The 15,605-nt window shown below is 36.5% G+C and overlaps 1 protein-coding gene across 3 annotated transcripts in view; it reads right to left on the bottom strand.

Moving 5' to 3' along the window:
* The window catches only part of MYBPC3 (myosin binding protein C3), a 627,853-nt gene that overhangs the window by 25,425 nt on the left and 586,823 nt on the right, over positions 1-15,605 (bottom strand). For all 3 annotated transcript variants that reach the window (XM_044082825.1, XM_044082823.1, XM_044082824.1), the window contains one exon: positions 14,665-14,801. In XM_044082825.1, coding sequence (XP_043938760.1) covers positions 14,665-14,801 — 137 coding nt within the window. The remainder of the gene's footprint in view (positions 1-14,664; positions 14,802-15,605) is intronic.

Raw genomic sequence — 15,605 nt, 5'->3', positions numbered from 1 at the left:
GTTGTGGATAATTGTAGACAACCCCATATCATACAACAGTTGCCTAGTCTGCGTTGTGTGATTTTGTAGACAAAATAAAGACCATACCATATAATACAATAGTTGCCTAGTCTCCATACCAGGTTAAGGTCTTTAGAGTGAGTAACCCATGTGTCATTTGACTTACGGATATGCAGCATTTTCAGTAAAGCAGGGTCAACAATTGCCTTATATGTAAGACATAGATCACCTCTGAGAAGTCTGTATGAAACAGAATAAAGTAACAGTGATTTCAGATGATCCACATAGGATAGATGCTGAAAACCTTGAATTTTCCCTGTCAGAAACATTTGTGCATATGCTTGGAAAGGTACATACCAAAAGGGGCGTTGTACTCGATTATTGGCCTGATGAGGGAAGAGTACAGAGACGTTATAACGTCTTATTTTCTGGATGCAGTGCCCTTACTTATGAGATGAGCAATATAGCATGCCCTTCTTACCACTGTGGAGACATGGTTATCAAAGTTAAGGTTGCTGACAACCTGTGTGCACAGGTCTCTCACCACTGAGTGTGTACTTAAGGTGTTGTTATTGATGTGGTAGATAGCAGGAACATCACACTTACTGAAAAGGCATCATAATGCATTTTTTTGCATTGAGTTTAAGGCCATGACTTTGGCACCAATCATTTGTTTGTGTAAGAATCTCTTGTAGGATGTTGATATCATTTGGAGATTCTATGACTGCTTCCAGTTTGCAGTCATCAGCAAACTTTGCTAGCCAGAGACCTTCAGTTTTAGCTTGCAGTTCTGAGAAATGGATTCCAAACAGTAGAGGTCCCAGGACTGATCCCTGTGGAACACCACTAGTTACAGGTCTACTGTTGGAGGAGGACTCCCCTATTTTGAGTATATGGGTTCAATCAGTGTGCCAGTTATTGACCTATCTAATGATATACGGGTTGATACCTAGCTGAGTGAGTTTGTCAATGATGCCTGAGTGGGGGATAGTTTCAAAAGCCTTGGCTAAGTCTAGGTAAGCTGTATGCACAGATTTCTCCTCTTCCAGGGCCCTGGTGACTGTCTCAAAGAAGTTCACCATGTTTGACAGGCATGATCTCCCTTTGAAAAATCCAAACTGAGTAGAGTCAAGTGTTTGGAAATTACCTATATCTTTGTTGATAAGGTCCATGATGATTCACTCCATGGCCTTATAGATAAGGGCTAGTCAGGCTAATAGGTCTATAGTTCCCAGGGTCAGTGAAAACACCATCTTTGTGCTAGGGGATAATGGTGGCCATCTTCCATTCAGCTGGGATGAAGCCAGAGCTTAGACTATGATTGAAAAGAGTACCCAGTGGTGTTGCTAATTCTTGTTTGAGCCCATGTAGGATGCAACCTGGCATGTTGTCAGGTCCCATAGATGCTGTGTTTTTGGCCTCAGAGTTATGACCTGCTCTTTAGAGATACAAGGTAGAGGACAGGTGGTAGGGATGTCATGAGGTACGTCTGGCATGGACAGGGGGGTGAAGTTTTTACAGAACCTGTCGGCTAACAAGTTAGCTATGTCCACAGGCTCAGTATATGTGGTATCATTAACTACCAGTTTGGCACAAATCTGGGCCTTTCCTTTTAGGTTACAGATGTAAATAAAGAATGCCTTGTGGTTGTTCTTAATTGAAGAAGCTAATTTGGATTTGTAGTTTGCTTTGGAGGACTTCACAAAAAGTCTTTTGTACTTGTTTAATCTGAGGAGGGAGTGTTCCCAGTTTAGGGCTTGCTCCCTCTTACTCTTAGACAACAATTTCTTCCTCTTATTGCAAAGCCTGTTAATGGCAGTAGTCCGCCAGACAGGTTTGCTCTTCTTTGAGGAGCTTGCTTTGGTCCTATCAGGTACGGCTGAGTCAGTGCAGTTATACAGGTGTTTGTATAAAGCATTGGTGTAGAACCCAGCATAGTTGCCATTTCCATCTGAGGGGGGAGGTGCAGTAAAGCTATTTATACCATCCTGTAAGAGCTTATAATCTGCTTTGGAGAAGTTTTTTTAGTTTAGTTTAGTTGCTGCGGGGGGGGGGGGGGTCAGGTGTGATAGTTTCTTCAAATGAGACTGATTTGTGGTGAGATCTCACTAGGGAAGATCTCACAGTGGGGGTGCTACAGTGGTCCCCCATATTTGCAAGCACCAGATCCAGGATTTTGGCACCTCTTGTGGTGTGTCAACCAGCTGGTCCAGTGCATTGGAGTTAACAAAGTTGAAGAACCTTTGGACAAGTGAATTAGAGCATGAGTAATTTACTCAGTATCTTTTTTTTTGCTTAAATGATTTTTATTTTGATGAAATACAATAATTTAATACATTCATAACATTCAATAACTATTTACAGTATTTACATTCAGCCTGACCAAAAGGATTCAGATAAAAACATTTGTGGTTAAATAAGTTAATATATAAACTATGATAGGAAGAGTTTGGTTCCATCTGTAGGGTCATGTCATACACACAAAACATGTGGTAGACAATATGGAGTGTGAGAACCTTCTTCTTTATAAAGAAAAGGGTGATAGAGGCGGTGGACCCCCAAGATTAATTACCACTTATGGACGCAACACCAGGGTATTAATGAATATTGTACAACAACACTGGAATATCTTGACATGTGAAACTAGACTGAGTGAATTGTTGGGTGACAGATGTCTTTTCTCATTCTGGAAAGGCAAAAATCTTGCTGCATTTTTCAACCATTTCAAACATGGGCAGTCTCTCAATACAAAATCAACCCAAACCACCTTGTTAGGTGACCCTTTAATTGGTTACCACCCTTGTGGCCACTGTGTCTATTGTCCCAGGATATTCAAAACTAAACGTTTCAGCAGTCAGAACACCCCCAAAGTCTACGATATCCAATTTTTTGCTAATTGCACTTCTGATTGGGTGATTTACCTAGCTAGTTGTAATTGTTCAGCTTTCTACATAGGACAAACTTCCAGACTCTTGAAATTCAGAATATCTGAACACCTTAGTGAGATAAAACACCATAAAGAAACTAATGCCCTTTATAAGCATACCCTGTCACACAAAAATGCCTATTTTAATTTCACTATTATTGATAAAATCATGAGACCCAGGAATAATAAATTGAGTTGTCATGATTTGTTAAACACTATGGAGAAAAAATGGATTCTTAAATTGGGAGGTCTCTTTAAACCAGGACTTAATGAGAGTCTTTAATTGATCACGTCTTATGCTTTTTGTATTTAAAGTATTTCTTAATTTGCTGCTATTTCACACTGATGAAGGCTTTGTATCCATACAGCCGAAACCAGTTTGTTTTTTAAGAATACTTTTATTAAAGTATTTTTTGGTGCCATTGTATGCTGGTCTTTCTACTTTTTTTGAAGTGCCTTTACCTATATTGAGACCGTGCAGCTGCCGTACTCACAGAGTCTTCTGTAGTTTCAGTTCCATCTGTAGGGTATCAATCAAATTCAAAACCTTCCTGCACGGACTATTAACCAATGGCTTAGGAAAAGTTCTTAACTCTTTAGTTCTTTTCTCCATTAGTATGCATTTCTTCAGTGATTATAGGAATTCCTCCAGTGTGGGTACTACATTAGAGTTCCATCTGCTAACATTGTCCACAACAAATACAAGTCATCCTTCTTCATATTATTACTATTAACAACATTCAATAAAATTAAAGACTTTGTCAAAACAAATATATCAGTATAGATAGCTTGAAGAAATTTGTTAATCTCATTCCAATATGGTTTAATATTAGTACAGTCATAAAAAAATATGCGACCAGTCAGCATTAGTGGACAGATAACATCTCCAACATAGCTTGCTGTTTGAAGGGTTCATTTTTGAGAGTTTCTCAGGTGTTAAAAAGGATCTGTGTAGAAATTTCCAATGAAAAATGCTCCAGAATTGTGAATAAGAAGTTAGTTTAACTGAAAATAAAATGTTTGTTTTATCTTCCATTGATAATGATACTTGAAACCCTTTAGTTAGGTATTGCCAGTAAGAATCTTTAGGAGCTGTCTTACAGACAATTAAAGTGTTATATAGATATGATAATTCATTCTTAACATTGACATTATTATATAGAATTCCAAAAATCCAGTTTATAATTTTTGGCATGGTTTTGAATGATGAGTTATGTATTATGTAAATTTAAACTTAAATAGTGCCATATCTTATCTTTGTCAGTTACCAAAGCATTTTTTGATAAATAATTTTTATTCATTAATATAATGGAGTGCAACTGTTTCCAATTGGAAGAGTATCTATTGTTTATCCAATTCATCACTACTTTAATTATAGATGCCTTTATGTAAGTTTCAATCTCTGGGAATTTTAACCCCCCTTGTTCCCATTTTCTGATATGATGAAAATATGCCACTCTATTTCTTTTAGGTTACCATAGGAATTTCATCAGAGTTGAAGTGATTTCTTTAAGGATTTTCTTTCCTGGTAGAAGTATAGCTCATGCCGCGGTGGTACAGTGGTAGCATTGTTGCCTCACAGCAAGAGGTTCTCCTGTTTGATTCTTGGATGGAGTGTCCTCTGTGTGGAGTCTGCATGTCTTCCCCGTGGTTGAGTGGCCTCCGAAAGACATGCATGAATGGGCATGCCTTCGCTGAAGATTGGACGTCAGGCTGGCAACTCAGCACCATTAAAATCTACTGCCAATCATTAGCGGACCGGAGTTCCGCTGTGGTGACCCCTAACCGGGAAAAGCCAAAAAGACAAACAAACTTTCCTGGTAGAAGTATAAGGGCTTGTGTTATATATAATATTTTAGGTAGCAAAACTTTTATCAGTTGTAACCTATCATCAATGTTAGAAACAAATTATTCCATTTGCTTATTAATGTCTTCATTAAGTCTATGGCTTTAGCATAGTTAAGCTATAAGGTGTCCTCTATATTCTTACCTAGGACTATTCCTAAATAGTCTAGAGTTGAAACTTGATTTCCAATAATATAATTAACTGGAACCTGTATGTTCTTTTTTTATTTAATAATAAATATTTTGATTTAGATTTAGGTAAGTAAGACATCATCAGCGAACATCATTATTTTAGAAATATATTGGTCATATATATTTATACCTCTTATCTTTGGGTTATTACGTATTAAAATGGCAAGTATTTCAACGGCCAGAGCAAATAATATAGGGGTCATGGAACATCCTTGTCTACTACCTCTAGTTATTTAGATTGCTTTGGAAGTAAAGGGACCTAATTTGACATATGTTGTACTATTTTCATAGATTTTCTTTATCATTGTTATAAAAAAGGGGGAAACATCAAATAACTGTAAGACTTTAAATAAATAACCCCAATTTAAGGAGTCAAGGGCCTTTTGAATATCTAGACCTATTATCAAAGCTTTATGGTTCCTTCTATTGAGGTAATCTATCAGTGTTAATACTCTTTTAATATTATCCTGTGTATGCCTGTTATGTATGAAACCAGTTTGGTCTTCATTAATTATTTTACATATGGGTATTTTCAATCTATTGACCATAATTGACATAAATAGTTTATAATCATTATTCAACAAAGAAACTGGTCTATATGAGTTGCAATATTTAGGGTCCTTATTCTCTTTTAATATAGGGGAAATTAGAGAATATCTCCAAGAAGGAGGAATATTTGCTAAAGTTTGAACTTTAAGAACGTTTTTATGTAAGGGAGGGATTATAGAAGAAGGGAACAATGTACACATTTCGATAATTAAGCCATCTATTCCAGGTGCTTTATTAGACTTACTTCCTTTAATCCCATCTATAATTTCCTTTTGAGAAATAGGTTTTTGTAGATCTAACTTAAGTTCCTCTGGAATTCTTGTTATGTTGGGAACTATATTCTCTAACTTCTCACATTATTTTGTACTTATTTTATCTTTATGGTGCTCTGCATAATGATAATTAAAAGCCTCCAGAATGTCCTCTATGTCCGAGACTTTTTTCCTTTTCCCTTCATGAAATATACTATCTATGTTATTAATTTTTGATTGTATCTTAACTTTCATAGATAGGTTATGAAGATGCTTAGGAGAGGTAGCATAAGAATTTAATTTCAGTTTTTCCATAGCTAAATTAGTTTTATGGGATAATATTTCATTGTATTTCTTATTTGCTTCTTCTATTTTCTTCTTATTATCTGTAGCAATTAAGTTCTTATTAGATTTAAGAGATATTTGATTTTGGAGTTGCTGTAACTCTGAGTCCCATTCTTTAATTTTATTTTTGTACCAGCTAATGGTTTTACTATATTGATAGGCCTTAAGAGAATCCCAAACCATCATTGTGTTTGCTTCAGGTTTATAATTAATCTCTAAGAAAAGCTGAAGTTCAGAAGTTATCCAATATTTAAAGTCTTTAATTTTTGTGATATATGAAGGAATCCTTGAAGTAATAACTAATTGATTGAATTCCAAGTGTATTGTTAACAACAGGGAATTGGGATCTGAAAAGGGACAAGGTTGTATTGAAAAATTCAAGATTTTAGAATAAAGATCTTGTGAGATATAAATTTTATCTATTCTAGTTTGGGTACCATGTCTATAGTCTTGGTGTGAGAATAGTAAAGAATTTGGTACCAAAGCATTAAAGGTGTCTTTTAATTTAAACATTTCTGTCTATTTTTTAACTGTTTGGCTGAGGACAATAGTCTAGGAGATTTTCTATTGGTAGTTTCTATAATATCTGTGATATAGTTGAAATCACCTCCTAGTATAATATTACCTTTAGAAGTAGTTGTAATAAAGTCTAAGTGTTTCTTAGCTAGTCCAACCCCCATACCCGGGAACCAGTATAAATTAACCAGGGTCCAAATTCTATTGTTAAACTTAAGTATAATTAAGGCCATGAGTCCATCATTATCTACATGTTTGTAAATAATTTGGGGATTTAAGAAAGTCTTTTTCCATAGAATTGTTACTCCTCTGGTCTTATTTTTATAAGAAGATTGAGCAAGTATTGTGTATTTCTTAGGGTCCCACATAAATGTGTCATTTATTTTAAAGTGTATCTCTTGGAGAAAAACTAGTTGAGCTTTGTTTAGTTTAAGATACCTTAGTAGGTTAGCTCTGTTATATGGGTTGTTTAAGCCATTAGTATTTAAGGGTATCAAAGTTAAATCCATATCAGAATTCTTTAAAGATAACAAATAATAAAGGAACTTGTATTAATAGAATTCTGTATATAATACTCTTCCTGAACAGACAACAGAATATCAGTTGTTGTATTTCTATTTATCTCAATCCAAATAACTTTCCCCATGAAAGATAAAAGTAAAACAATTGTGTCAGGCATTTCAAAACTAGAAATATAGTTAAATAAAAAATGTGCATATTTCACTCTGATATAAACTTTAATACACCCTATACATGGAATGAGATGAATTCCTAGTCTAGCAAACACAACTAAATCTGCTGGACTACCTATCCCAACCATCAATCTTTGTTGGTTTGAGCCCATGAAAACAAAGTAAACATGGAGAATATATTATAAATTAAGAGAAAAATAGTAGTGATAAACAACTAATCAGATATTAATTCCAGTTAGGTTTTAGAGATGAATTACATACACTATTATTAGAAGCATTAAACATTTATATAATAATTATTCACTAAGGAAGCAATAGACATATTAGGATATATATATATAATCTGAATTTAGTGCTTAATAGACTAAGGAAACATTAGCTTTATTAACAATCTAAATTTTTGTGTCATTCGGCTTTTCCCAGTTAGGGGTCGCCACAGCGGAACTCCGGTCTGCTAATGATTGGCAGTTGATTTTTACATACCGGCTTGCCAGGCCTGACGCACAACCTTCAATGAAGGTACGCCCATTCACGCATGTTTCCACGCAGAAGACGCTCTAGCTAAGAATCGAACCGGACAGCGTCTACCCAAGCATGTTTTTCTAATAAAAACTTCAAAATGGCAGAGGAAATCAAAGAAACATTTAGCATTTGTAATTATTTGTTCTCTGAGTAAATCTTATCATGACAAACTCCCACTAAATAAAAACTTCACAAGAATTGGGTGCTAGCACATAGTGAGTGTGTATCCTTCCCAAAAGATGTTAACATAGATTCTTAGAAATATTCCATAAGACATATTTGTCCTTAATTAACTCCTAAACATTTGGAATAGCAGATGTTTAAATGACTGACTAAAATCAGTAATAATTAACTGGCATCAGTTAATATGAGAAAATTAGTAAAAAACATTATTTATATAAAACTTACTATGGATAACAGGACTTAAAAGTGAATGACTCAAAGACAGAATTAAGATAGAGATAGCTGTAAATATCTACCATACTAACAGGGTAATACTGAAACTCATAACTTGTTTGTTGTGTTATCACAAGTCATAGATATTACTGAGATCTTTCCCTGTCATAAAATGCTAATATACTAAAAAACATGGCTTTATAATAACTGAAAACATGACATCTGAAACATAAATAGTATCAAAGCTACAATAAGAAAATCAATATATTAAATGCAAAGTAATTATAGTTCAATCAAAATTATTCACACATATATTTGCTAGGATTTAGTATGGTGTTTGAGTAAAGTAATGTCTTTTGTTTTTTCCCGGTTATGGGTCGCCACAGCGGAACTCCGGTCTGCTAATGACTGCAGTGGATTTTTACGGTGCCGAGTTGCCAGCCCGACGCCTAACCTTCACAGAAGGCACACCCATTCACACATGCAACTACCTGCATGTCTTTAAACATTACATGACCATGGGGAGGACATGCAGACTCCACACAGAAGGTGCTCCAGCCGAGAATCGAACAGGAGAACCTCTTGCTGTGAGGTGACAATACTAACCGCTGCACCACCGCGGCCTATAGTATGGCATTTGAGTATCCTTACAGTTATTAACATTAGTCATAAGCATTTCCTGTAAATGTATAAGCCTATACTAAACACTTGCTAACTGCATATGAACGTTAATTATAAAGATCTATTTATAAAGAAAAACTCCAGTATATTCACTAGAAATAGTGGCTATGATTAACTGTTTACAAGAAAAATAACATTTCTGTATATATTTCATCACAAAATATAGTCACTATTATAAAAAGGAACCATGAATATGTATGCAGACAGTGTAGCTCATAATTCTTATAAGAGAAGCCTACTATGCAATATTAACCAATCAGAGACTTGACATTCACAATTAGGCTTGCATATAGGTTCATAGGTTGGTACTAGGCTACTGGCCCTAGGGCCTATACAAGCCTAGACATAACAATTCCCTGGCTATTTCTTCCCACACTATTTACTTCCCTGGACCCCTGTCTAGCAGGGCGACTGACGTGATCCCCGGGGTGAATTTCCTTTCTCCCATCCAATCATCAAGGTTCCTTTTGAAGAGGGCCAAAGAGGCGCTTTGCTTGACATGTATGGGCAGTCTATTCCAGAGTCTGCGGAGTCTCTGGCTCAGGAACCTATCCCTCCAGCATGTTTTGTTTATTGTGATGACAAGATTTAGATTTAATCTGATCTGCATGCATGATGTCATGAGCTAAGTAAGAAAGCTTCACTTCTTAAATTTCAAACTGACATTTTCTCACCCAGCACACTACAGTTTCCTGACCTCACTGTAACTGTATCATAAAGTCTGCTTATTTACAGTAACAAATGCAAAGTTTAACTGTCAGATGCTTCTAAACAGTAAAATAACATTTAATACACAAGAAATCACCTCCGGACATCACAAACCATACAACACACACAAAAAAAAAAAAAAAAAAAAAAAAAAACAGTTTCATACAACCTTTCCCATAACTAAACTCTATATAACTGGCAGATTTAGAACATCCGAACACAGACTTTTAAAAGCATTCTAAAAAAAAAAACATCTCTCCCATTACATAAAAACTTTCAGATCACAGCTAAAGCTTCTAATTAATAAGCAGAACAGTCCATAAATTCATGTCATCATTCTTATTTTAAATACAAAGTCATTTTATGAAGCAAGCACTTACAAGGAACACCAAACATGAACGATCCATATCACAGAGTCACTCAGACAGCTACGGACATCTAGTAATAAACCACTGCTGCTAAGTAGATATACAAGAGATACATACTGCCAAAAATGCAGTAAACATAGTCTCTCTGCCAGATTCAAGTTCAACAGAGCAAGTCCGTTGCCAATGAGAGAAAACAGTACTTTAACATTAAACTCAACATAACTTGTAACCATTTAAAAACCTTGTGCCATAAAACATACAAGCATATAACTGTCAGAGAGAGACCCAATTTATGTCAAAAGCCGGCAAACAGCTTTTTGTTCACACAGGTACCAATATTAATTCTGAAACAATCAGAAGTTATAAATATTAAAGAAACTAGTTAATATATAGGTAACAGGAAGAGAGGAAGGCCTAAGATAAGGTTTATGGATGCGGTGAGAGAGGACATGCAGGTGGTTGGTGCGACAGAGCAAGATGCAGAGAACAGGAAGAAATGGAAACAGATGATCCACTGTGGTGACCCCTAACGGGAGCAGCCGAAAAAGAAGAAAATATATACAAAATCATAGATATGCCTTGTTATCCCATGTATCCAAAACAGTTTTGATAAATTAATCTAAGCAGTGACTATGCCTGTGTAATAACTCAGAAGAGCATTTAGCAGGGCAAGGGGCTATATATTATTTGAAATAAAGCATGTTATCCTAAGGTCATAAAAGAAAAGATAGCTTACTGTTCAATTATATCACTCAGTAAACCAGTAATATTATACTAATATACTAAAAAGCATAAATAATTTGTATATGAACCAAAAAAAGTGTAGAAATGAAAAAAGCAAAAAGAGAAAGAAAAAACAATAAGAAAAATATTGTCATGGCATAACTTACTTGAAAATTTTATAAAACGAATTAAAGTCCAGTTGCAATAGATGCTTTGAGAGATTTAGTGGGAACAGCAATCTTTGACTCAGTTTTTTCTTTTTTTTCTTTTTTAACATCAGTCCGAGAAGATTCATCAGTAACTCTCTTCAGAGATGCAGATGCCCATTCCATATCTTCAGGTAAGGAAATAATGTTATTGTTTTTAATAAAGGCAGTGGCTTCCTCTAGGACATTAAATGATCTCATTTCATTCTGATATAGAATTTTTATTCTGGCAGGAAAGACAAGCTGAATTTTGATGTTATTCTGTTTTAACAGTTTTAGCAATGGCCAAGCTTTTTTCCTGTGTTTCAAAACCCTAGTAGAATAGTCATTTCAAACCTAATTGGGTTTTGATTAAATTTTAATAGACTTTTCCTCCAGGCAGATTTTAGGACCAACTCCTTGTCCAAATAAGATAGAAACTTTATGACTATTGATCTGGGAGGAGTAGAGGAGGATGTTGACACTGGCTTTCCTAAAGCTCTAATGAGCCCTTTCAGTACCACAGGACAGACACTCATTTATATCTAAAATCTCTGGAATCCAGGTATTCAAGAAGGAAATTATATCTTCTCCTACAGCTCTCTCAGGGATGCCAAAAATCCTTATATTAGACCTTCTCTCCCTGTTTTCCAGGTCATTCACTTTATTGAGAAGCCAAGTGTTTTGTTTGATGAGAAAATCTTTCTGGCTTTCTTCTTCCTTCAGTCTTCCATCAAGATCATTCAGGGATGCTTCTAAGTGTGTTATTCTGGATTGCTGCTGCTGTAAAAGTTCCTTGAGAGAATCTGTTTGTTTCTGACAATTTTCCTTGAGGTTTTGTAAATTCTCCTTAAAATCATCCATTTTTAGTGAGAGTTCTTGTAGAGCAGATGTCACAAGTTGCATTTCTTTTTTTAAAGCCATGTCAGAATGAGAAGTCTTCGAAGTGCTCATCTCCACAAATTATATATTCTCCTTTATAATTTGACAGGAAAAAACTTTCCTAAGTTCACTAAAGTTGCTAATAATATAGTTTATACTTTCATCTATCAATTCTAAGTATTTTTGCTAAAATAAAATAAGGTATTTCCTGTTTTTTTATACTAGTTTCATGGAGCTCTGAAAAACTGCTGCTATCATAGGTTAGTACTAGGCTAAGTGCCTTGTGGGCCATTTTAAGCCTAGCCAATTACCCCATGTGAGAATCAAACCCCGCACCTTGTGTCTGTAAGGTAAACACCTTAACCATTATGCCAACCTCCCACCCCTCACTGGAAGCAGTGCTTACCTTGGAAGACTAAGACATTTGTGCAGTCACAGAGACCCGCTTCAAAGTTGTTGGCCATCTTGGCTCCGCCCCCTTTACTCAGTATCTTGATAGACTTAAGTAGATCAAAATAGGTAGAGTGGGTGTCCTGATTCTTGGAGGGGGTCCTATAGCTGGCAATGACTTGAATAGGTGTCCTACCAATAGTTAATTGCATCTAAAGTATCTCCAGGGAATTATACTGTTTAACCAGTCTGGAGGTGTATTTGTCATTAATGAATATTGATACACTACCTCCTTTAGTTTTCACGCCTTCAGTTTGTGGTCTGAATGTGTGGTAGGAGGTGTAGCCTGGTATGGTTGGGGTGTTCTCCACAACTTTGAAGCGGGTCTCTGTGACTGCACAAATGTCTTAGTCTTCCAAGGTAAGCACTGCTTCCAGTGAGTGCAGTTTCATGCTATGACTCTTACTGTTTAGCAGCATAAACTTGAGGTTGTTTTTAGATGGAGTTTTTACATCGGGAATTTTGTCCTTGAGACACTGCCTAAAAAGGCACTATGGGGGTGATAAGAGTCTTTGCCAGTAGCTGAAATCCCAGGCTGACAGATGAAGACCATCTCTGGCAACGCATTGAGGTCTGTCGATCATGTCATCCCAGGCTGACAGATACTGGATCCCCCTAGAATGACACCAGAAACTAAGCCAATTATTGAAGTCAATCATTTTCTGTTGGTATTAAGACATCATCCTAGGTGAAGGTAAAATGCTGCCTAAGGCTAGGGACATAGGCCTTTTGTTAAATGAATGAATGTTCATAATATCGAATGCTCTAAATTGCAAAAATGCCGGACCTCGAGTCGTTATTGTGGGGGGCTGTGGCCCCCAGACCCCTGGTTAAATATATATACCAACTCTGAGATAGCACTGCAATGAGGAAAGGGCAAGTATTCTGACCTTCACTGTACTGCGATCCCACAAGAATCACTTTGAGGTCCAGCATTTTTGCTCTTTAGAGCATTTGAAAATATGAACATTTGTTCATTTAATATAGACCCTAGGGACATACCTGCCTGAGACACACAGTCTGAGAGCTCAGCCATGTCTTTTCATATAGTTCAGAGAGGTACAGCTGAAGTTGTTCACACCAACATAGACTATGACTGAGTCATAACAATACCTGTTTTTGAGAGACTTGAGTGCATGTGTGATATGGCAGATCTTGGCACCTGGCAGACAGCTGACTGTGACCTTCACCTTATCCAGCCTGGTGAGAGGGACATCTGTGTGTCTCAAGATGGAATCACCTATGAGTAAATTGTTCGGTTTTGTGTTTTACCTTAAGGGCTTGACAGGTGAGACAGTGGTGTGACAGCTGTTGTGTGTATTATGCTCTGCAGAGGAAATATTATGTGTAGGTCCTATCACATAAGCATGGTTTGTAAATCTTTATACAATATGCACTAGATTAGCCAGTTTTAAACATTCTGTGCAGTTTTGTGTGTAGAAAACAATGTAACAACATGTTTATTTATCTCCACCTTTCTCTCTCTACTGCCAAACTGAGGTACTGTATTGTTCACACATTCGCTATTATCCCATGTCATCAATTGTATTCTTGTTTGGCTTGCATACTTGAAATCTAACATTTGTATAACTAGTATTATCTATTTTATTGTATCACCTATTCTGTAATGTAGTGTTTCTGTACCATCAATGCTTGATTTCTGTATTTTGATTCTGTAGTTTTATCATATTTGTTTTTGTAGCTTTTCTCCCTGCCCTCTACTGAAAACGGGCTCACCCTGGCCCAGTAGACCTCCCGGTAAACAAATGCAAATAAATAAATAAATACATATTCGAGTACAATGAGTATACCCAGCAACATGCTCACGGACTGGCTAGTCTGGGTCAGACATCCGAATTTGACCTCTGTGTACTGATATCTTCCCTGCATGCTTCCCTTCCCATGGAGCCAATCTTTCATTCAATAACATGGAATATGTATCAACTTACTGTTCACTATATATCCTCAAAACATACAGAATTCACCGAGCCACCAACAGGTAGTAGTCTCACATTAGTAAATGCCAGACATCCTGACAGATAAGGAGAATTTTTTATCTGATGCTCAGTCCCTGTTTACTAATCTGTCTCTTTACCAACCCTGGTCCATTCCAAACCTGGGTCACTGCTGATGCAGATGGACACCTAGCTTTTGTGTTAGAGGATGGCCTTTGGTCCCATTTGATTCTGTCACTTTTCACTCTGCATACTGTTGGCACTGAGCAAAGCCCATCCGAACAGTGATATCTGTGCCTTCTCCTGGTAAAAAAGAAATTAACTCTTTAATGCTACTTAGAGTGTTTAAAGGAAATATGTGTGTATATATACATATATACCCATTTGACTTTGATTATGTACATGAGTGTACAGGGGAACAGACTGCTAAATGTGGAGATATCTAATACATGATCATATGAAACCTTTAAATTCTTACCTTTGGTGATCCTCTTACAGAACAGCTTAATGTAGCATTGTATCCAGATACTACAGAGCGACACGCCAAGGGGTGTGTGAACTTTGGTGCCTCATTGAAATCAGGTTCTTTGTAATTCGGTGGCTTGTAGACCGTGCCTATAATAAATACATAAAGCAAAATAAAATATATTAGAAAGGTCATTAGTGTGCAAACAATGAGTAGAAGTGCAGACAAGTATGATGAACAAAAAAGTACACTAAATCTCTTGAAGAAATATATAAATGGTGCTTATGTGTGGAAGGACACACTTGGATTCATCTTGATATCACAAACTGTGGTATGCAGGGGGAGGAGGAATGAGGGAAGAGCAGTATATGAAATTGCTCACTTTGCCTAGAAATGATCTTGGAGACTGGTACATAAGCTCTTGTTTCTAGAAAAAGGTGGAAATTGAATAGTCATAGAAAATAGGCAGGTCCTCTGAAGTTTTGAGGACAGTGGGGAGTGAGGAGCCAAAAAAACAGAGACAATGGGACATTAGACTTTTCCATGTTATGAGCTCTCTTATGCATACTGTCAGAATTACAGAGGCTTGCCAAGGAGTCTGTCATACAGCTGAGTCACCTGACTTGGGAGCATTCTAGTTGAAAGCATTTGTGTTCCACTTATATATATATTCTATACAGGAGGACAGGATGTCTATTATGATGGCAGCAACGGCAATAAATAGGTGGGGTGGAGATTGGGGTGTGACTTTTCTAAGCAGTGCTCCAAGCTTTGCACACTGGGATCAAATCTTGTATGACTCATGCTGAATTACTAAGGACAAATCCTTGGATCCACAATCACTTAGAACAAATAATTGAACCCCCCCTCCCCCCATTTATGCTGGGCCTTTCAGCAACCCCAGATAAACATTTGTAATGTGATATTTTTAATTCTGCTAGCCCCACATTCAC

The sequence above is a fragment of the Protopterus annectens genome, chromosome 9.part0, assembly GCF_019279795.1.
Source record: "Protopterus annectens isolate FY-2018-M chromosome 9.part0, PAN1.0, whole genome shotgun sequence".
Classification (NCBI taxonomy): Eukaryota; Metazoa; Chordata; order Ceratodontiformes; family Protopteridae; genus Protopterus; species Protopterus annectens.
This window is presented reverse-complemented; position numbering and strand designations above follow the sequence as displayed.